General features: G+C 31.0%; 3 protein-coding genes across 6 annotated transcripts in view; 1 reads left to right on the forward strand and 2 right to left on the reverse strand.

Annotated features, from left to right (window-relative positions):
* The window catches only part of LOC147908701 (ubiquinol-cytochrome c reductase complex assembly factor 2-like), a 61,915-nt gene that overhangs the window by 39,949 nt on the left and 163 nt on the right, over window positions 1-21,803 (reverse strand). The window contains exons 2-3 of one of the 2 annotated variants that reach the window (XM_087408332.1): window positions 21,332-21,647; window positions 18,827-19,105 (exon numbers count right to left, since the gene is read on the reverse strand). In XM_087408332.1, the coding sequence (XP_087264458.1) occupies window positions 21,359-21,647 (289 nt within the window). In that variant the 3' untranslated portion in view covers window positions 18,827-19,105; window positions 21,332-21,358. Of the gene's footprint in view, window positions 1-18,826; window positions 19,106-21,331; window positions 21,648-21,803 lie in introns of those variants that run through there. The other variant, XM_087408333.1, reaches the window with a different exon arrangement.
* On the forward strand, window positions 11,516-20,075 carry pug (pug C-1-tetrahydrofolate synthase, cytoplasmic). Of its 3 annotated transcripts, none has more exons than XM_011053422.2 (13): window positions 11,516-11,556; window positions 12,621-12,689; window positions 13,583-13,918; window positions 15,172-15,264; window positions 15,356-15,497; window positions 15,620-15,731; window positions 16,690-17,255; window positions 17,370-17,673; window positions 17,752-17,969; window positions 18,180-18,643; window positions 18,972-19,224; window positions 19,581-19,766; window positions 19,849-20,075. In XM_011053422.2, the coding sequence occupies exons 1-13, from the start codon at window positions 11,531-11,533 to the stop codon at window positions 19,936-19,938; spliced, it is 2,859 nt and encodes a 952-aa protein (XP_011051724.2). In that variant the 5' UTR covers window positions 11,516-11,530; the 3' UTR covers window positions 19,939-20,075. The 3 variants fall into 3 exon arrangements, with proteins under 3 accessions (XP_011051724.2, XP_011051725.2, XP_087264456.1); XM_011053423.2 differs by lacking the exon at window positions 11,516-11,556 and adding an exon at window positions 12,389-12,481; XM_087408330.1 differs by lacking the exon at window positions 11,516-11,556 and adding an exon at window positions 12,460-12,525.
* On the reverse strand, window positions 20,060-21,362 carry LOC105144493 (putative methyltransferase-like protein 15 homolog). The gene has a single exon (XM_011053425.2). It carries the CDS (start codon window positions 21,360-21,362, stop codon window positions 20,226-20,228), a length of 1,137 nt encoding a protein of 378 aa, XP_011051727.2. The 3' UTR covers window positions 20,060-20,225.

Here is a 21,803-nt window from a genome sequence, read left to right on the forward strand (position 1 = left end):
TGACCAGCTCTTAATTCTAGTAATGGACAAGAACTGGTTTCGGAAAGTCGCATCTTCGCGAGGGATTCATCTCTCATCGGTCTTTGCAGCAAATCCCAGTTAGATCAGTAAGCATCGCGACGGAAGTAAGACGAGATTCGATTCGCACAGTGGCGAGTGAAAATTTTAACAATATAAAAATTTGAGGCATTGCACCGGTGCACCGGATATATATATAAAGTGCTGCAGGAAAAGCAAATAATATTTTTAAAAACGAATTCTTTAGAGTTTAAATTTGAATTTTTCTCGACTGTCTAATCCGTGCATTTTGAGGCGTTTTATAACAAATAAGTGTGTAAAATTATTGTGTGTTTTTGCTGAAACGAGGAAATATTTTGAAAAATGCTTGTCTATGAATAATCGAAAAGGAATAAAATTCTGTAAATTATATTTTAATTACATTTTAATTATAAGGCTATTAATTATGTAAGTTACCGACCAATTCTTCGATCAGTTTGAAGAACAGAAACCAGAAACTTACCCCCAAATTACGTAGATGGCTGTAGCAAAGCGCCATAGCATCTACGATCAATAATTAACCCTCCCTCTGCATGCTGGAGTAATTCGCAAAATGGCTCCATACGCCATCTCTGAGAAAATTGCTGGACAAGTTACATGATTTGTTTTGTTTAATCAACAAATGCGTTTTCTTCCAATAATTTCTATCAAATTAGATTTTTATTTTCCATCGTAACAGTATCGAAGGTCATTTTAGTGTTGTCTCAAATAAAAAAACCTTTCAAAACTGTCGTTAAAGACTGAACATCAAGTGTGAAAAATATGTAATTATTAATAAAGTAATTTTACACAATAAATAAAATCAGTTTCAATCAGAACAAGCTGTTATTTTAGTCTTATCAGTCCTGCGTCAAGTTTGCAAGTTTTATTAAGGATGCAACGTGAGGAGCATGTTTTCTTGGCGGCCGTAATTTACTGAAAACGTGGCACGGACATCAAGATTAATTCAGTTGAAGTCGGTCAATCTTAAGGCGACAGCTGCCGCTGAAGGAAACCATTAGTAGGCTTACGTCGTCTTTCCCGGGGGTGACCAGCATCCACCTCCGACGAGGGGGAAGCATAACTCTGCTTTTGTTCGAGATAATAAGCCGCCATTGTTGAGATACGTAGATCCATCCAACGGCCTTATTGTCCATCGACCCGCTTCGCCGAGAATACCCGCGATAAGAGTGAAATTCTCGAGATTCATAGACCGGTCGTAACAAGCACGGGTCATTATTTTCTGTTAAGAACGCTTCAATCGATTGTCTTTGTAAACTCAAACTCTAAACTCTCTCTTTCTCTCTCTCTCTCTTTCTCTATTATTATTTTAAAAATTATTTGATAAATTATTAAATATCTGTCTTGTAATCAAATTTCTCAATGAATTTTATATTAAAATAAAGACTCAGTTTTGAATTTTCTCATTAAGTTTAATTCTCGATATTCTTATTCGCAGATTCAACGAAAATCCCGAATATTTTCTTCTACATTGTGAAAAACTATTTATAACAAATTTTTTTCACAATCTTACATAATTTTAAGTTTCATAATGTTATTTCTCGGATTTTGATCTTCAAAATAAAAGAAATCATTTAATCATGTTAACTTTAAACAAAAATACATTAATTTAAAGTACATTAGATTCGCGAATACAAGTTAAAAAAATTTTTAAATAAATATCGATTAAGATTAAAAAATATATGTTGTTATTAATTAAATATTAACTGCTTCGTTTATTCAGGAAATTGATAGCCTATAATTATAACACAGTAGCCTATAAATATGATCATTATAACGGTGCTATTACTGAAATGTTCTAAAATGTTTTTTGCTTACTATAGAGACTGCTTTAGAATTCAAAAATAAAAATAAATAAAATAGGAAGTAGAAGATAAAATAGATTTACAGATATAATGGTCCAATATCAGTATATGAAGTTTTGTTTAAAAAAATTATATCTACCTTTTAATTATTACTCTTAATGTGAAATAGATAAACTTTAATATCAAATTTAAAAAAACAACAAAGAAATTACTATCAAAGACTATTAATAGAAAAAAACTATATAACTTAATGTAGGATTTCTAGTATTCAATGCTGTAATGATTTATAAAATAATAGAATGAGTATATTTATTTCTCATTTTAGTAGCTTCTAATTCATTTTGACATAATACTAAAAGCTAATCTCTAAAAGCAATTTAATATCAAATACTATCGAAATATACTCTTAATATCAAATACTATCGAATAATATTCTCATATAACAAGCAAAATGTATAATACGATATTCTATATTAAAATTTACATTGATTGAAAAACTTATAATAGTGAAAGAAAGCAAGACAAAGAAAAAAGAGAGAGAGAGAGAGAGAGAGAGAGAGAGAGAGAGAGAGAGAAAATTAATTTGTATTATTTTGCAAAAATAAAATGTAGTCATGTAATCAAAATATTTTTCAAGTGAAACGCCTTGTTCAGGACATAGAATACGCATAGCAATGATAATGTGAGTGCAAGGCAATGGAAATCCACAGCAAGCCATGGCTATGGAGTCGCCTTGGCTCGTGAAGCGGTACTGCACCCCCAGGAACAAAGTTATATCGGCTCCTGGTGCCGGGATCGGAGTCGTGGGGTGAGGCCCCGCTGCCCATTCCCGAGGGAGCAGCGAAGTTCGGTGATTACCTAGGACTCTCCTAGGAGCCGGGAGTTTCGTACTTCAGCAGCGCGCTGGCTTCGGGTACCTAACAGTCGAGCAAAGTAACTAAGGTTATTCGGGGGTGCGTGGACGACGGGTGGTAAGGGGGTGAGGGTGGCAAGAAGCTCGCGGAATATCGGAGCCGGGAGAGAGGAAGAGGCCGGAGGGATGCATCGCGATACATCTGCATCGATGTACCTCTAGCCAAGTAATCGCACCTTTGGGAATACCGGAAGATCGTGATTGAACGGAATCTCCCAAGCGACGCGCGTCTCGAGTCAGTAAGTTCTTACTTAAGTAAGCACGCGTTGACTGAGTACCCAAGATGATGAGTGATGTCAGGTATGAATTATTTCAATCTCGTGGATATTTGCGTTTAGATGAAATAAAGCTCGTAGCTTCGAGAGAGATTCAAATAAAATGGGTTTAACGTTAAAAGAGATTCAATATAATATAAGAAGCTTATCAGTTTCAGTTATAACTCCAATTTATACTCTTTTTCCTTATCGTTAAAATAAAATTAAATTAAACCATCAATATTTTTAGTCGCATTCAATATCTCTGATTCTATTGTTTTTTTCTTCTTTTATCTGATTTGGATACACAAAGAAGAGATAATACCTTTGTAAAGTTATAATCTGTCAAACATACGAAAGTCTAAGAACATGCAAATTCTCTTCATCAAACGTTCCCTCGACCGCAAACAAAAAAGCGATTGGGCTTGCCGGAATTGAAACTCCCGTGACTTCAAAGGGTATGAAGTATCATAAGGACGGGTCCTCGTAATAACCATAATTCAATATGGCTGGTATTAAGATGGTAGACACCCCGAGACGATCTAAGCGTGGACTTTCATGGAGGTCAGAAATGGGTTGTAGTTACCCTTCCTGGCATTGGCCACCTCCGACGATATAGATGCTATCTAAGAAGGGAATCCGGCGTCTACTATTGTTCTATTAAGAGAAATGTCGATGCTTTGGCACGACTGCACCTCAGTATTCCTTAAAGTTTGTGAACGAAACTTTATCTTTGACATGAACTTCTCACAATCGGTACAAGTACAGAATGGCTTCGAATCAATATGCGTTAGAATTCGATACACTTCTATTGGATATTATTAGATAATATCATTTCAATAATATTTAAGTATAAACCTTTTTTCAAGATAAAAATTTCTTTTATGTGACTGTATTGTAATCAGATATTACTATACACAAGTTTAACGAGAATGATTATTGTATGTGTATATGTTATGTTTAGTCTTATAAGAAAAACCGTCAAGTAATTTTATTTTTTGTAGAACAAAAATTTTATAAGCAATTTGTAACTTTTGTGTGTACACTATTAATGTTTATATTTAAATAAATTCATTTTATCAATATCTTTCATTTTTAATTAATATAATTCTTATTATAAATCTATCATTTTTTTTTAAGTATATCTAACATTATAATTTTGTTTTATCATATTTATATTTTTTTATATATTTATCATATAATATTATACATAGAATATTATACGTAGCTTTTATAAAATTTTCTATCATTCTTCACTTACATCATAATCAGAACTAATGAAGCAATCAAGTCGCAATTCAGAATCACAGGATAATTTTATAGGTAACTATCGTTCCAATTTAAATCAAAAGCTATTTCTCTTAAACAACATGTTTTTCAATTCTTCTGAATCTATGTTATTCATCGTGTTCTGATCAGATGAAAATCAATCTCGTCTCTTGACGATAACTACCCTTTTTTTTGCTTCCTTATCCTCTTTGTTCAAATCACAACAATTCGATTTAATTCTGATCCTACAATTTTTGTTCATTACGCACCCTGTTCAAGAAGATTATTGGAATCATTATCAATAACTGCTTTTTTATGTTATGTAATTTAATAAAAATTGAGTCATATCATAAAATTGTATGGAAAAACCATTAAACCTAATTATTTATCTTTTCTATACATAAAATATAAATTTTTTATTCTTCAGTTTTCTTTTACGCTTAAAATATTAATATATTATAATATTATTATTGTAACAATCATATAGTTCTTAATATTAATAATATTGAGAATCTTTTATTCAATATTATGAAATTATTAATACATAAAAATATATTAACACATAAAGATAAATAATTAATACATAAAGACGTCATATCTCTCTTTCATATTACAAATATTATATTCTCCAAAAAGCATTGAAAATTTTCTGTAATACTTGTCTAAAACTTTATATTTGCTTTGTACATCGTTCGACCGTTAGATCGAACTGTTCGGACCCCTTCAAATTGTATTTAGTCGGCCATTTTTCTAAAAAGCGCATAGGAGGGATGAAATCGCTTTCATCATAGAGAAGAGAAAACAGGATGCTGGATGAAGGGTGACGTTGCCGAGCTAGCAAGAGTGGTAAGGGGTCGCCCAATCAACCCCCAGCAAGCCACGTCTTACCCTCTCTACAAAGTTATCTTTCTTGCCCCTGCTCTGAACACAGTTAGGGTACCCTCGAAATTCTCAACTATTGACCGAACCACTCTCGACCATCGTAACGATCAATCGGTGCTCATGTTACTAAGGAAGACACAAGTTTCTTTAATATTCAAAGTTTCTTCAATATTTCCTATGTACGGCGGCAATAATTTTATCTGAATAAATATTTCATACGTAAAAATGAAATATTCGAAGATCAAAGTTTTTAAAAATCGAGTAAGTAATTCTTCCACAGAATAATTATAAAATTTTTGTAATATAATATGAGATATTTGTTTTATTCTGTTGCAAGAATGTTATATAAATGTATATAATACGACTGTATTCTTTTCAATGCAACTTAATCGCGTTGCTACTCAACTATATATTGAATGCGAGATCAGCGTTCTTTTTCTCTAAATTGTATTCGATCTGAACAAAAATATTGGGCGATATTTGAAAACAATGTATCCTACAATACTCATACTAACGTAGCATAATACTTGCGAACGGTGAACAGAACCGACTTTTTTGCATGAAAAATATAATATGCATGTATAAAAATGTTAAGATATATATGAAAATGCACTTTCAATTTCGGAGTAAACCTATTACGCAGCTATCGATTTTCCGCATCCAATCAGCATGAGTAGCTAAACTCAGAGCGATAATGTCAATCCTATTTCGTGAGTCTGCTGCAAAGTTATCCCATATAAACTTCCACTAGTTTAAGCTACGTATGCCCGACGCATTTTCAATCTCGTAGAACCTTCGAACTTTTGCCATAGATTTTATCACGCCGGGAAAAATAAGAACGGTCGTAGAATTACGAGAGCGCAATATTTCGCGGCGCTTCGGTTAATTCGCTTTAGTGCAATTTTCGCGAGTGATAATTCATCGTTACCGCGACAATTTTATCGTTGGTGATCCAATTTTTCGGCGACTGTCTTTGTCCGACAAATAATTTCACGAGGCGTAAAAACCGCGTTTATCACGCAACGTATGCAAATCTTCATATCCTATAAAATCGTACTGAAGTGGCAGATATAATAGTCACCAGGATGAATCACGAAATACTTAGTGACGGTGCCGTATGACTGTTCGACGAAGCGTCAATAATTCAAGCCTGCCTAACGTCTCTAATTTCCTTGATATTCGCATCGAAGGGTTCTTCCGCTCGAGGAGCTTAAGGATGCCAGAAATACCTTCGCGAGAAGGTATAAACGCCTTCCAAGGGTAGGCCTGCAGGACTTGTATTAATTTCATATCCCTTCCGTCGTCTGACGCCGGGACCTGCGTTCAATCATCTATTTATTGCCGGTCGCATCCAATCCGGTAATATTCTGTCTCTATCTCTCTCTCTCTCTCTCTCTCTCTTTCTCTTTTCGAGATATCGTCTAGATACGAGGGAGTGGCAACTGGTTAGTAATTTCCAATAGCACCCTACTGAGGATCATTGATGGAAAATACATCACGAGTCTCACCTGTACAGTGATCAAATTACGAAGAGATTGTAACAAAATTTGACAAGCGTGTCGAATAAACATCGAGATATTATCATCCTTTCAATATAGATTTATCTAACAATAATTATGCATAATAACATTAATTTTTTAAATAAAAATCATTACATTATTAAATTAAATTAAACAATAAGTATTCTGTAAACAAGTTATTTATTGTTGTTTTAATGTCAAATTAATGTCAGCTTGTTTGCTGGGTATGCTATTAATAAATGAAAGCTATTATCATTATTAATATCATTAGCAATATCCTAAATTTATGTTTTGTAATCGAATAACTAATAATATTAATATACGTTTACTTTATGATTTTTAATAAAGCTAAATTTAATAAACTTAAATTAACAAGAATCTATATATATATATATAAATGAGACCATTCATTAAATAATTCTAAAAATTAAATAATTCTCCAACTTAACTTTACAAAATAAGATTTCTTTGCAATAGAAACTTAACGCCAAAGTGAAAGAATAATATCTACATAATTGATAGTATAAACGTATGAATAAACAAAACTCGCAATCAAAATGAACCACTAACATGTAAGCGCTCGGAAACGGTCTCTACGGAGCTTTGTGTGTCCGGCGGCGCGGTAAACATAGAAATCCTGAAATCGAAATCTCAGAAACGTAGCGGAGAATTGGGACAACGCGCCCTTCGAAGTATCACCGAAGCTCATCGGCGCGAGTTGCTCACCGAGTTGCTCGGCGCGAAGTTGGACGCGCCCTATTAGCGAAAACGAGCCGATTCCTTGCTTCTAACTGCGAATGCGCCGCACGCTGAACACCGTAAAGGAATTTGCGGTCCGAGTTGCTACGCTCTCCGAGATCTGCAGCGACCTTTCACCCTACACCTTGGGCCCCCTTGCCCATCCTTCTCACCCTCGCACCACCTATCCCGACGGTTTGCTTCAGCCCCGATCATCCATAGCCTCCAGTCACCCCAAGGCTAGTTTCTCCCTGAAACCCTTAAGCCCAACTATCCGCAGAAGTTGGAATCTGTAGGTACCTACGCCGCGACGAAGCTACAAACTCATCCCTTTTCGTAGCAAGCTGCGTCGCTCGATATAGCCACGGCCAAAGATTTCGCGATGTAAGTGTATTAATTCTGCTGATCTCGATAATCAAGAGGCTTCAATTATCATAATAAAAGCAACGAAGAGAAAATAAACAAAATTATTTAACAATAAATTTTGCGATATAATATTAGCGTGGCGTACATGATGTAACGTATAATTAAAACATTTTGAAAATCTATAATATATTAAAATAATAGATTTTATAATATATTAAAATATAGACATATATATTAAAATAGAAAACAATAGCTCATTTCTTTTATATATGTCATTACACCGCAGTAAATCTTTAATTCTTAAATTTTAGAATTTATCTTAGAACTTTTAATTTAATCTATTATACTTATATACAGTTTCAATATAATAAAATAATAGCTATTCTAGAATTTCTTTTAAAATATTTTTCAAATAAAAACTTTCTTTATATATTTTAACTCATAATAATTACTAATAAGCAATTCCAAGTAAGTCGTTCAAAAATATTCAGATTTTATAACGATCAAAGAAGTTAGAAACACAGCAGAAAAAAACTTGTTTTATTATATTATATCTTCTACAAGGATATAAAAGATTTTTATTGAGATTCCGGTTTTCATTCTAGTTCTCTTTTCAAACCGGTCAGCATACCAGCAGATGGACCATCTAATCTGTATAAGCAACTACTTTCAGATTCATCCGGAAATATAACGGAAATGATATTAAGTCGACGAAGTAGTTTCAAAGGTAGTTAAGAAGAATAGTTAAATTCGCATGACATGTTTTGTGGCGTGATATCTATTCTGTGTCACATTGCTGTTAGCAAAATTCGTAGATCGAGATTGAATTGTTGAGAAGGGTAAGGAAGAATAAAGATGAAAGAAATGTAATGATGAGTAAATGAGTGAGAGAGAGAGAGAGAGAGAGAGGGGGGGGGGGGAACTTTCATCCAACCAGCAAAGACAATAAGCACCCTCGGGATTTCCTCGAAGGCGGGACGGCTAGATGGAATTATGGAATTCTACGCAAAACTAGCGTCGAGCAATTATGGATGCCGATTGCCGGCATCGATCTGACAATTTCGCGTAGACCATCAATTTCCATGTGATCTAGCTGTGAAATTAATTAAGCTTCAATTACAAACAGGAGGCCCGCAAGGCGCGAAGCTGCCGAAAGTCATCCAGAAGATATTGGAACTTAAAACAATTCGGACACGTCTCAGAGCTATACGAGATAGATGATATATCATACCTATTAGATAACATATACATAATACTTATTAACATATAAATAAATTAAAAATTAACATATAAATAAATTAACATATAAATAAATTAAAAATAATTAAGTATTATATAGAGCACATGTAAATTTGTTTTGTATCTTCTATATATACACTGCGAAAGTTTCTGGACATGGAACTTAAAATTGCATAATATTCAGGTCATTATAACTCAGTTAAAAATCATCACAGACCAAAAAATAAAAAAGCATTTTAAAGCTTGAAACTTATACTTTAGCATGCTTTCGACCGCTTTTCAACAAAAATTTGTTTTTACAGTTCTGTATCTTAATAAATATCATGTTGTTGTATTTTTTAAAATTACATTTAATAGTGCGCAGTTTGATAAAAAATTTTTCAAAAAATTCAATATTTTTGAAAAAACAGTACAAAGATTTACCTCCTGAAAATACTTTTTTTTTAAATTTTCTAATGATTTTTCTTGACTAAATTATGCAATATTGAAGCTAAACCTGCAAGCTCACAACTACTTTTAAAATTACATTTAATAATTTAAATAATCTAATCATTTGGTTACAATTTAAGTACAACGTATCAAATTTAAGATAAAAAACAATAAATTCTCGAATTTCTATGCAGAAACTATGTAACATTCAAAAAAATAATAAAGATCAATTATATTAAATATTCAAGATAATAGATTTCTGCATAAATAATTGTATTTATTACCTAATAAATTTCAGAAGATATTGCATATAATAAATTTTATCATTTCAAATATATAATACAAAATTATACAGAGACTGTTGCATATTATACATCATTATTACATTTATATTTGTCAAGAATATAATTCTTTCATTAGTGAATCCACTATCTCGTCTCTAGGGATGAGTTGTATGGGAAAGGGTTATCTCTCAATACAATAGCTCGCGCAACTTTCATGTACATAGAGATAGGCCCTGTTTTGCCTTGGGATGTTGCGCCATAGAAGAAGAAGAAGCAGAAGAAGAAGAAGAAGAAGAATGTAAGATAGAATTCAAAGTTACAATCAATAATCTTGTTATATACAATATATATATATATATATATATATATATATATATATATATATATATGTACACACGATTTTAAAAAATACGAATTTACTGTAATATCAACATTATCGTTATGATTAACAATATATATAAATATAAAAAGGAAAGAGAGAAAGAATTAGCATTAAAAATGTCTCGCAAATCTTAAGATAAGTTTACGTCGAAACATGTAAGCTTAAATAAATCATGGTACTTTCTCGGACGGACTTACGATCTTTTAGTGAATAAGCAAACCAAAAGGAAAGAGGATCTTGGTTAATCTTACTAATCTTCAATGATTGTTCTGTTTTTCAGCGGCGAGACACACACACATACCTACACATTACACGGTGACCAATCAAAACCGCGGCCTAACGATATTGCAGATCCGCCAATCATCGACATGCGAAGGGATGAAGACGATAATGCCCGAGGTAAACTAACTGTTGAGAAATCAGCTAAATTCTAAGTAAACTCTCTTTATATTATATTGCTGAATCGAATCGGAATTCATTTGATTATAGATATAAACTTTTTCGGCTTTAGATGCATTAAAATCATTTTTTGTACAAATGATTGTGATCTTAATAACATTCTTCTTCAGTTCCAGGAAAATAATTATAATCAATACTTAATATTTTTTTAACATTTTAAATTGTTGCAAATAATTTTGTATATTTACCTACTTCTAATTATGCAATATTAACATATTGTATTAGGTGTTGGAATTAATTCGTAGCGTTTTACAAGTGATGGGAAGTACTTTCATTAATGTATTTTTTAATGCTCATGTGAAATAAATAACATTCTTTCATTAAAAACGCTACGAATTAATCCCAACACCTAATAAAAAACTTATTTACTTTTATTATTCCTGTTTCAGTTTACTGGTAAACATTTTTTCCTTTGGTGATACCAAAATAGTTTAAATAACATATTGATAATAATAGTTTTCTGAGATAGTTTAGAAAATATCATTGATAATAATAGAAGTGCGTTCAATGTTGTTATATTTGTAACGAATGGATTTTGATTACGATGAAATATCGTTCGTAGCGTAACGATGCATTTAAATATGCATCTCACATACTGTGCGTGATTGATCAAACGGTAATATAGCATAATTGTACAAATTTGCATGTAATAATAAATGATCCATTTTATCTATATAAATATTTAAATAAAAAGTATCGCAGATTGAGGTATAAAGATTAAATAAAAATTATGGAAATAGCATAATTGTTGTCTGTTAAATATAAGGCTGATTTCAACAATGAGTCAGAGTTTATCGCGTTAAATATCGTAATACGCGTAACACATTTGATATTTCCTAATATTGCCCTTTGCACTTCACTGAAGTTGCATCCATCGATAAAAATTAAATAAAACTAAACAGTTATTTTCGAGTCGTTGTACCAAATCATCTCATGATACGGATATTGGGAACTCTCAAGTAAGATTAATACTCATTTAATCGATATTATACCTCATCAATCTAATTCATAATAACTTTTTTATGTTAGAGCGAGTTACTTCTAACTATAATTTATATATATATATATAAAACATTCTATTAAAATATTTTATATAAAATAAAAAGACTGTAATAATAAAAAACAATAAAATCATTGGTTTTTAAATTTACGAACATCTTATATTATAATTAAAGATTAAAGAATTTTAATAAAACATTTTCAACATATAAAATAAACAAAAGATAAAAGATATGAGAACCATTGAACTAAAAGTGTATCACCAAGAATTATCAAAGAATATCGTAAGAACTTGAATTCCAATCTCTTACGAAGTAATTTTATTCGTTCTGTACCTCATACGTTCTGCGCATATAAGAATTACAGTACGAATGACGTAACATAACATACATCTGATAACTGCATATATAAAGTGTTTCAGAAAAAACTATATAGATAAACTCCAAACAATTTGCATTTCTCTTTCATAACAAAAAATTATTTGAAGTATATTTAAATTTGAATTTAGTAAATATATAATTAATAACTAATATAATTCACAATTAATTTATATAATAATTTTCTCCAAAAAATGTTTAATTAAACATTTTAACATTTTAACAATTTAATTAAATATTTTGAATAAACAGTATAATTAAATATTTTAAATAAACATTTTTTGTATTTTCAATTAAATATTTTATTGTGAAAATACCACAATGAAATTGCAGTTAAATCGAATTTTAAACGAAAATTATTTTTCTGAAAAATTTAATAATTCATTCGAATAAACGAATTTTAGAGCGATATATACTTTTAAGACACCTTGTATAAGTCCGCTACTACTTGTGAACCGGTCGGGCCTGATGAGATCCATTTGATCTGCACCAGTCAGTCAATAAACAGGTTTATATCAGTAGGCAAACTCACCGATTTGTGTCTGTAAAGAAGTAGTGCTAATTGATCTAATTGAATCTCTACGTTTAATAAATTTATTTCCAATTAAATCCAATTATGAAACTATAAATATTAAAAAATTTTTCAGATTTCTAAAAAACAGAATCATGTCCACGGATGTGCGAGGCATTATATTATCTGGAGTTGAATTGGCCAAGTAAGTGACGTTTATTCATGCAAGTATAAGCGTATTACAAAAGAAAGAGATTATTCATTTGTTTACGATTTATCATTCAATGACAATGTTTGAAGTAATTGGTCTGTTCAACTTGTTTATATTTTTTTACACTTTTTACACTTAAAATGAGATAGATATATATTTGATACTGAAAAGAGAGAACGCAAAGATACTAAGTGTAAAAAGTGTAAGCAAGTCGAACAGACCTAATGATGCAGCAATTTAATAAAATATGTCGTGAACAAAACTAATATTGATAAGAATAAAATATTAAAGATTTACAAATTTTACTAATCAGAATGTAACATATATAAAAATAATATATTGAATAATGTGTACAGAATGTTTTAAAACGAATAGCAATATATATACAATATATCATGTATCTTTATAAGGTTATGGCATTTTTGATATGCGAACACATATTTTTAATAATAAAATAAAAAAACAAAAATAGTAGAGCAATAAACCCAATATAAATATTAACATTTTACACACACAATTCTTTGTTATCTCTGTTTAAAATATATAAAATATCTACTTAAAGTATCTACAATTAAAGTATCTACAAATTGCCCGCGAAATTCAAATGTGTCTTTAGACTAAGATTTTAATTATATGCAATTATATTTCTTCCTTGCAATAAATAATTGCAGACAATCCAATCGTAAGATAGAGCTAATTTAAAATAAATTCTCCCCACTAGATAAATAATTTAAAAATTCATGAAAACCTTTATATTAATAAGCTTCATAAAAATATGTGATCTAAATTTTTTTAAGAATATCTTTCTAATATTTTATAAAAATAGGCAATATACATGAATTTATATTTATCTTATAATAACAAATACGTGTAATGAAACTTTATAGAGAAATTCGAGAAGGCCTAATCAAAGATGTGAGCGTCTTAAAAGAGCAATTACCTGATTTTGCACCGGGCCTGGCTATCGTCCAGGTAGGCGCGAGAGAAGATTCGAACGTCTACATAAAGATGAAAATCAATGCGGCCCGCGAAATAGGTATCAATGTTCGTCGTTGTCAGCTTCCTAACACCACAACGGAAATAGAACTCATCAACAAAGTTACTAAACTGAATAATGATCCAAATATTCATGGAATTATTGTGCAAATGCCACTTGACAGCATCAATAAAATCAATTCTCATCTAATCACCGATTTAGTATTCCCAAATAAAGATGTTGATGGGTAAATATATAACTATTATTTAAAATAGTATTTATCTTTTTATCTTTAGAAAGCCTCTGAAATATATACTCTTTTCCATTTAGAAAAGTATATATTTCATCTATCTTATTTTAATAGTGAAAATAAAAAAAAATTACTCAAAAATTCGCACACAAATGTATAACTATTTGAGAGAATCATACTTTTGTATCTTAGTTTACAAAAGTATGACATTACAAATTCATAATTATTATATTATAATTCATAATAATATATGAAAGTTAATATTTTATCTCTCAATATCTGATTTAGTTACTACTTTGAGTTTCTATATATATATATACAGGGTTGGCCATATTCGACGGAAAGATGTTTTTTTTTTTCAATCATGGGAAAAAACACATTTTTTGCTGTTCAATCTCTGTCAAAAGTTAGGGTTGCCAGATCTTTCCGTCGAATATGGCCAACCCTGTATATATATATATATATATATATATATATCTTACAAGTTTTGTGTGTGTGTGTGTGTGTGTGTGTGTGTGTGTGTGTGTGTGTGTGTGTGTGTGTGTGTGTGTGTGTGTGTGTGTGTGTGTGTGTGTGTGTGTGTGTGTGTGTGTGTGTGTGTGCGCGCGCATAAAACTTATGACTTTTTAATAAAATTAATCCCGTATTTCGCAAAAATAATTAATTTTAATTAATACTGAAAAATAATACTTAAAAAATCTCAATTTTAATATAATGTGACTTTTTTTTAATTATAGACAATTATTAATTTATCATCGTTAGCAATATCTTGTTCATATCCAAGCAGGACAACAAATCATTATGATATCAAAATGATGTTGAAATGACTCCAAAATGATCACTAAAATCATTTTTCAATCATTTCCGATTCATTTTAATGTCATTTTAACGTTATCGTAACTTGTTGTTCTGCTTGAGTATATACTTTCGTTATTACGAAAGCGCGATATCAAAGGAGTTTTGTAACACATGATAAATAAGAGAGAAAACAGAAATATGTACTCTTTGACTTATCACTTTGATAATAATGCATAGGAGTTAATTTAAACAAAGTTCTGTTTTAAAGATTTATAATTAAAGTGAGAAACAATATTATATATACTGTAATAATAATGTTCACAAAAATTTTTTTTCTATCAATGATATTCCTTCACGAATCGTAGTGTATATATATATATCTGGATGAATAAAATTATATATATATATATAAAATTTTATTCATCCAGATATATAATTGTTCAATATTGCAGATTAAATACTATTAATGAAGGCCGAGTTGCGATCGGTGATATGTCTGGATTTTTGCCATGCACTCCAAACGGCTGTATCGAATTAATCAAAAGGTTTGCTATCCATCTCAACAAACTAATTTAATATGCAACATAAGTTTTTTCATTATGCAATTATGCATTAAATTGAGAAAACAACTTTTAGAAGCGGCGTGCCTATTGCTGGTGCTAAAGCCGTTGTTTTAGGAAGAAGTAAGATTGTTGGTACTCCTGTTGCTGAACTATTAAAATGGCACAATGCCACTGTAACGGTCTGCCATTCGAAAACAAAGAATCTCTCTGATGTCGTAAGTAATTTAAATTTATGATTTTAAATTTATTATTTTTTTTCTTAGTACTTGTAAGATAAAATAAAATAAATAACTATATTACTATAAAGGCTTGCGGTATTTTCTTAAATTTGTTTTAGGTGCGTGAAGCTGATATTTTAGTAGTAGGTATAGGACAACCCGAATTAGTTAAGGGTGATTGGATTAAGCCAAGTGCCGTTGTCATCGATTGTGGCATCAATCTCATTTCAGGTACTTTGTTATTTATGCGATATATTTGAAAGATAAATTAATTGAATTCAAATTCACATCAACGAATCTATTATTAAAATTTATCTTGGAAAATTCTGTATGAAATGTCTTAAATAATTTTTCAGAACACCGATGTATCGATTGTTTTTCATAAAAAAAGATCATAACGTTTGTAGTTTACTATTTTCAAACTAAAAAATATAACATATCGCGATAATGATACAAAAAGACAAAATGTTTATTATAATTTTTTAAATAAATTCTTTATAATTAATATTTTTACATACATATTATATAATTTATTAATTTAAATATTGTAAGTTAAATATTTTCACCTCTTTAAAGAGTAAGACTTGCAAGTACGACCTATAAACATATTTGCATTATATTAGGTGTTGGAATTAATTCGTAGCGTTTTTTAATGAAAGAATGTTATTTATTTCACATGAGCATTAAAAAATACATTAATGAAAGTACTTCCCATCACTTGTAAAACGCTACGAATTAATTCCAACACCTAATACATTGACGTTATTATTCTTCCTCTTCTTCTCTTCTCCCTCATTACGACAGAAGACATTACTATCTCCTCTGATCATAAAAAAAAAGTATAGAAATATAGTCGATTATTTAGTTTAAGTTCAGTCACATTCGAATACGTGCGTCATGCACAACGTGTTAGTTTGTGATAACATAAGCGCGTAAAGCATTTATCTCTCAAAATGAGGCAATACATAAATTAATTTATCAAGTTATAAGTATTTATCAAGTTATAAGTATATTATATTACAACTAATTACAATTTTATTTTAAAATAAACTCTCTTTCTCTTTTTTATATTTGAAATAATTTAGCAAAAAAATTTTGAAACATAAACATAATCAAACATAATCGAATGGAAAATCTAATCGAATTTTCAAATCCAATAAATATCACTAAACCGTTAATGGCATTTCAGATCCTACAAAGAAGAGCGGACAACGTTTGGTAGGTGACGTAGCATATCAGGAAGCTGCTAAAGTAGCTTCGTACATTACGCCAGTACCAGGCGGTGTTGGACCAATGACAGTCGCTATGTTAATGAAAAATACCGTGATATCCGCGCAAAGATCGGCGGAAAAACTGTTCAACAGTCAATGGAAATTGCGGACTCTTAAACTGAATCCTGTAAAACCCGTACCGAGCGACATCGATATCTCCAGGAATCAAGAGCCAAAATCGATCGTTGCACTAGCTGAAGAAATTGGATTACTATCGAACGAGTTTAACCCTTACGGCAGCAAAAAAGCTAAGATCGGTCTCAGTGTATTGCAACGACTAAAGAATCAAAAAAATGGAAAATATGTCGTAGTAGCGGGCATCACGCCAACGCCATTTGGTGAAGGAAAAAGCACGACTTCCATCGGATTGGTGCAAGCACTGACGGCGCACAGAGGCAAAAATTCTTTCGTTACTCTTAGACAACCTAGCCAAGGACCTACATTCGGCGTTAAAGGAGGAGCTGCTGGAGGAGGATATTCACAGGTATGTGATAAAGAAATTTCTTCAAATAACGATAACTATATAACGATAACTATAATATTTATGAAGACATAATCATACTATTTATTGACTCAATTGACATCGACTTTGTTGTAGGTAATACCTATGGAGGAATTTAATCTTCACCTAACTGGGGATATTCATGCTGTTTCTGCCGCAAATAATCTTCTGGCGGCGCAAATTGATGCACGATACTTCCACGAGTCTACTCAGGGTGATAAAATCTTATATGATCGGCTGGTACCAACTATTAAGGGTATCAGGAAATTCTCAAAAATCCAGCTGAGACGATTGGAAAAACTTGGCATCACAAAAACTGATCCGAATTCATTAACGGAAGAAGAAAAACGTCGATTTGCAAGACTTGACATCGATCCAAATAACATCATATGGACGCGAGGTGCGATTTAAGAACTTATAGGAATATATTCCACGAAAAAGATATTGTATTTGTAATAACATCTTTTCTATTATGCAGTGGTGGATTTTAACGATCGATTTTTGCGAAAGATCACCATTGGTCAGAGTCCAACCGAGAAAGGCAAGACAAGAGAAACTTCATTCTGTATTTCTGTTGGATCTGAAATAATGGCAATTCTTGCATTATCAACCACTGCCGAAGATTTGAAGAGAAGACTTGGTAATATCGTTATCGGATTTAGCAAAAGCGGCGAGCCTTTAACTGCTGAAGATTTTGTTAGTATAATTATTTAAAATTATATACGAAAAATTATCTTAATTTGATATTATTATTTATATGAAATAGCGATTTTTTTGTTATCTATCTCATTAAATTATATGTATTTTAATAATTTAAATGATTTAAAGTATAATTACATTCAATTACAATTAGACATAAATAAACTTTACATTTGCGGCTTGTTTAAATATCTACTTAATCCTCAGGGTATGACAGGAGCAATGGCAATTCTGCTAAAAGATGCTATAGAACCGACACTTATGCAATCATTGGAAGGTACACCAGTAATAGTACACGCTGGACCATTCGCTAATATAGCCCACGGTTGTTCATCCATTATCGGCGATGCTATTGCTCTAAAATTAGTCGGACCGAATGGCATTGTAGTAACAGAAGCCGGATTTGGATCGGATATTGGCATGGAAAAGTTCTTTGACATCAAATGTCGTACTTCCGGATACGTACCGAATGCTATCGTACTTGTGGCAACTATCAGAGCATTGAAGATGCACGGTGGTGGGCCATCGGTAACGACCGGGGCACCGTTAAAAAAAGAATATATCGAAGAAAATGTTGAACTTGTTAGAAAAGGCTTACCAAATTTGCAAAAACACATCAGCAATGGTTTGAAATATGGCGTGCCCGTAGTTGTTGCCATCAACTCTCACAGGTGATTTTTCTTACAAATAAGTAATGGTGATAATTTTCTATTATAAAAGCTAAATTCACAGTCGTCAGAATACTAATCTTGAATATATATTTTTTGTTTCATTGAAGTTTTCATTTTTGTAATCCTTATTTTACCAACAGTTATCGAATTATTACGCGAACTAAAAGCCTCAAGGAGAGAATGTTTTACAACAGTTTTAAGAATTTTATTTCGTGATGATGTGACATCATCATACTTATGAAAATTTTGTAAACAAAGCTAATATGAATTATAACATTTGAATTAATACAATCGATCATAGATGAGTATATCTATATTAATCTTTCAGTACCGATACTCAAGCGGAGCTAGAGCTCGTTAAGCAAGCAGCCTTGGAAAGCGGTGCAACTGATGCAGTAATATGCACTCATTGGGCCGAAGGTGGGGCTGGTGCTACAGCGCTTGCGGATGCAGTAATAGCAGCTACCGAAAAATATAGTAATTTCAAATTATTATACAATCTCGAGGATAGCATCGAGGAAAAAATTAATAAGATCGCTAAAGAGATTTATGGTGCTGGTCAAGTCGTTCTCGCAGAAAAGGTGAATAAATATTTTTATCCCATATATATATATATATATATATATATATATATATATATATATATATATATATATATATATATATATATATATATATAAATTATTGCTACAAAACATTATCAATATTATTAAAAATAACTAAAATTATGTTCTAATATAAAATAATTTCATTTTGATGTGTTTGTATCGATAATCGCATGATTTTCCTTTGATTATATATATATACATATATATATATATATATATATATATCTGTTATAAGAATTCTAACATGCTATGTTAAGTAAAATTGACATTTTATATACTGTTATAATATAATATTATTACAATATATAAACTTTTACCACTCATTATAGGTGCAGAAAAAAATCGAACAGTATAACAAGTTAGGATATAACAAATTCCCGATATGTATGGCAAAAACATCGAATTCGTTAACTGGAGATCCAGCTATAAAAGGTGCGCCAACCGGTTTCACCCTCGATATTACAGATATATTCGTTTCAACCGGCGCCGGATTTGTTGTTCCTATGGTGGGAGAGGTGAATAATTTTTTCAATTATGCAATTAATAATAAAAATATCTATTAGATAATTTTCATTATTATTTCATTATGTATTTCAGATTTTGATGATGCCAGGACTTTCAACTAGACCAAGTATTTACGATATGGATTGGAATACCGAAACAGATGAAATAGAAGGCCTGTTTTAAATTTAATATCTATTTTGTAACTAAATTAAATGTTTATTTTTCAACGAATATTTTCATAGTATGTGATATTAATAATTCCTCAGAAAGTTTATAGTATAGCAATACATAATCGTTAATAAACTTTTTTGTACAAGAAACTTACATTCTTTATTATTTATGTACAGTATAGTAATAACATCCTGTTAAAATAAATATATTGTATACACATTACAAGTATACCATTTTAACAAATTTGTAATATTGATTTAAAAAAGTGCGAATTACAAGTTTTAATACACTGTACATATTTATTTCACTTTCATAATAGCACGCAATTTCGCGGATCGTGATCTCGGATTTGTTTCAATTTCTTCAGCAGTAGGTATCAAAACATGTTTATGCATCATTTTCCATGGTATTTTTGTCAATCTTTCAAATTCGTCCTTATCAAATGTCTTACCATAATGCGCATATTTTAATGCCACGGTATTAGCTACATTATCTGTTATATTTCCAGAAATATGTCTTTTAACTATAGTATCTTCGAGCGAATGAAATGAAATTGTTATTAAACAACCAGATAGTTTCAAGTATATTTGTGCAAGAAGTATACCGTAATTGATTTCATTTAATTCGTTATTGACAAAAATTCTAAGTGCTTGAAACGTTTTCGTGGCACTGTGTGAAAATCTACCAAGACTATCTCTTCTAATTTGACCATCTAAAGTGGATTCAATTAGTTGAGCCAATTCTTTTGTCGTCTCTAATTTTTTAAACATGTATCTAGAGTCAATAATAGCACGTGCAATTTTTTTAGCACGTTTCTCTTGTCCATAAACTTTTATGATACGAGTCAAATCCTCCTCTGTTGCTCTTTCCAATACGTTCGCGGCAGTAAGTTGTTTTGGACATCGAAACCCGTCCATTCTCATATCTAATGGTCCATCTTTTGATAAAGAGAAACCTCTACTCGCTGTATCAAATTGCATTGACGAGCAACCAAAATCGAACAAAATACCATCTATACTATTTTCTTTAATGTTGTATGGTTCAAGTAGTTGCGGTAACTCTGAAAATTTACCTAACAAAGGAATTACTTGTCCTGGATATCTCTGTGATAATTGCTTTGCACATTCGAATCCTAAAGGATCTCTATCTAATGCAAATATTTTTATATTGGGCGAATGTTCTAACAATTTTGTAGCATGTCCACCAGCACCAAATGTCATATCTATGTATGTTTTGCCTGGCGATGGAGCTATATACGTCAATACTTCTTGCGCCATAACAGGCACATGAAGATCTTTGTTAGAGCAGACATCGGATTTAAGACTATATTGCTTCACATTAATTAAACATAGTGAATTACTTTTTACTAATGTGTTTGTTCTATCAATAAAATGTTTATTCTTACCAAACTTATTTGCAAACTTAAGCCTTATCATTTCTTGTAATATTCTAATGTCCAACGAAGTCTATTAAATAATCCGTTATCCTCTTCTGCCAAATACTTTCGTACTTCTGGAGTCAACGCCAAATTACAGTCCTCCCTATTCAATCCACTTGCAGTGCTTAACAAAGAGCGTTTATAAAGTTGACCATAATAATTTGATGAAATCTTTTTTAAGCTTGAATAATATCGATTACACTGTTCAGGATTCGGTTGGTTTGTAGCTTCACCTTTTGAAAACGCAATTCTCAATTGATCACGAATGTGCTGTCCCAAATCGCTAAAAATCATCGAATTAAATAGATAGAAAATAGATCAATTCAAAAGCTACACGTAATTACTATAACCTATAACTAATAATAATACATATATCAGATGCAAATATTGTCAGTAACTAGTGATAATGATCATTGCACTTAAAATAATTACATGTACA

Source organism: Acromyrmex echinatior, chromosome 8 (genome assembly GCF_024713525.1).
Source record: "Acromyrmex echinatior isolate Ae372 chromosome 8, ASM2471352v2, whole genome shotgun sequence".
NCBI classification, from domain to species: Eukaryota; Metazoa; Arthropoda; class Insecta; order Hymenoptera; family Formicidae; genus Acromyrmex; species Acromyrmex echinatior.

Coding starts and splice junctions, on each gene's coding strand:
- pug (XM_011053422.2), top strand. CDS start 11,531: ATGATACGGATATTGGGAACTCTCAA. Junction 13,919..15,171: donor CCAAATAAAGATGTTGATGG/GTAAATATATAA, acceptor TCAATATTGCAG/ATTAAATACTATTAATGAAG. Junction 19,225..19,580: donor AAGTCGTTCTCGCAGAAAAG/GTGAATAAATAT, acceptor CACTCATTATAG/GTGCAGAAAAAAATCGAACA.
- LOC105144493 (XM_011053425.2), bottom strand. CDS start 21,362: ATGATAAGGCTTAAGTTTGCAAATAAGTTTGGTAAGAATAAACATTTT.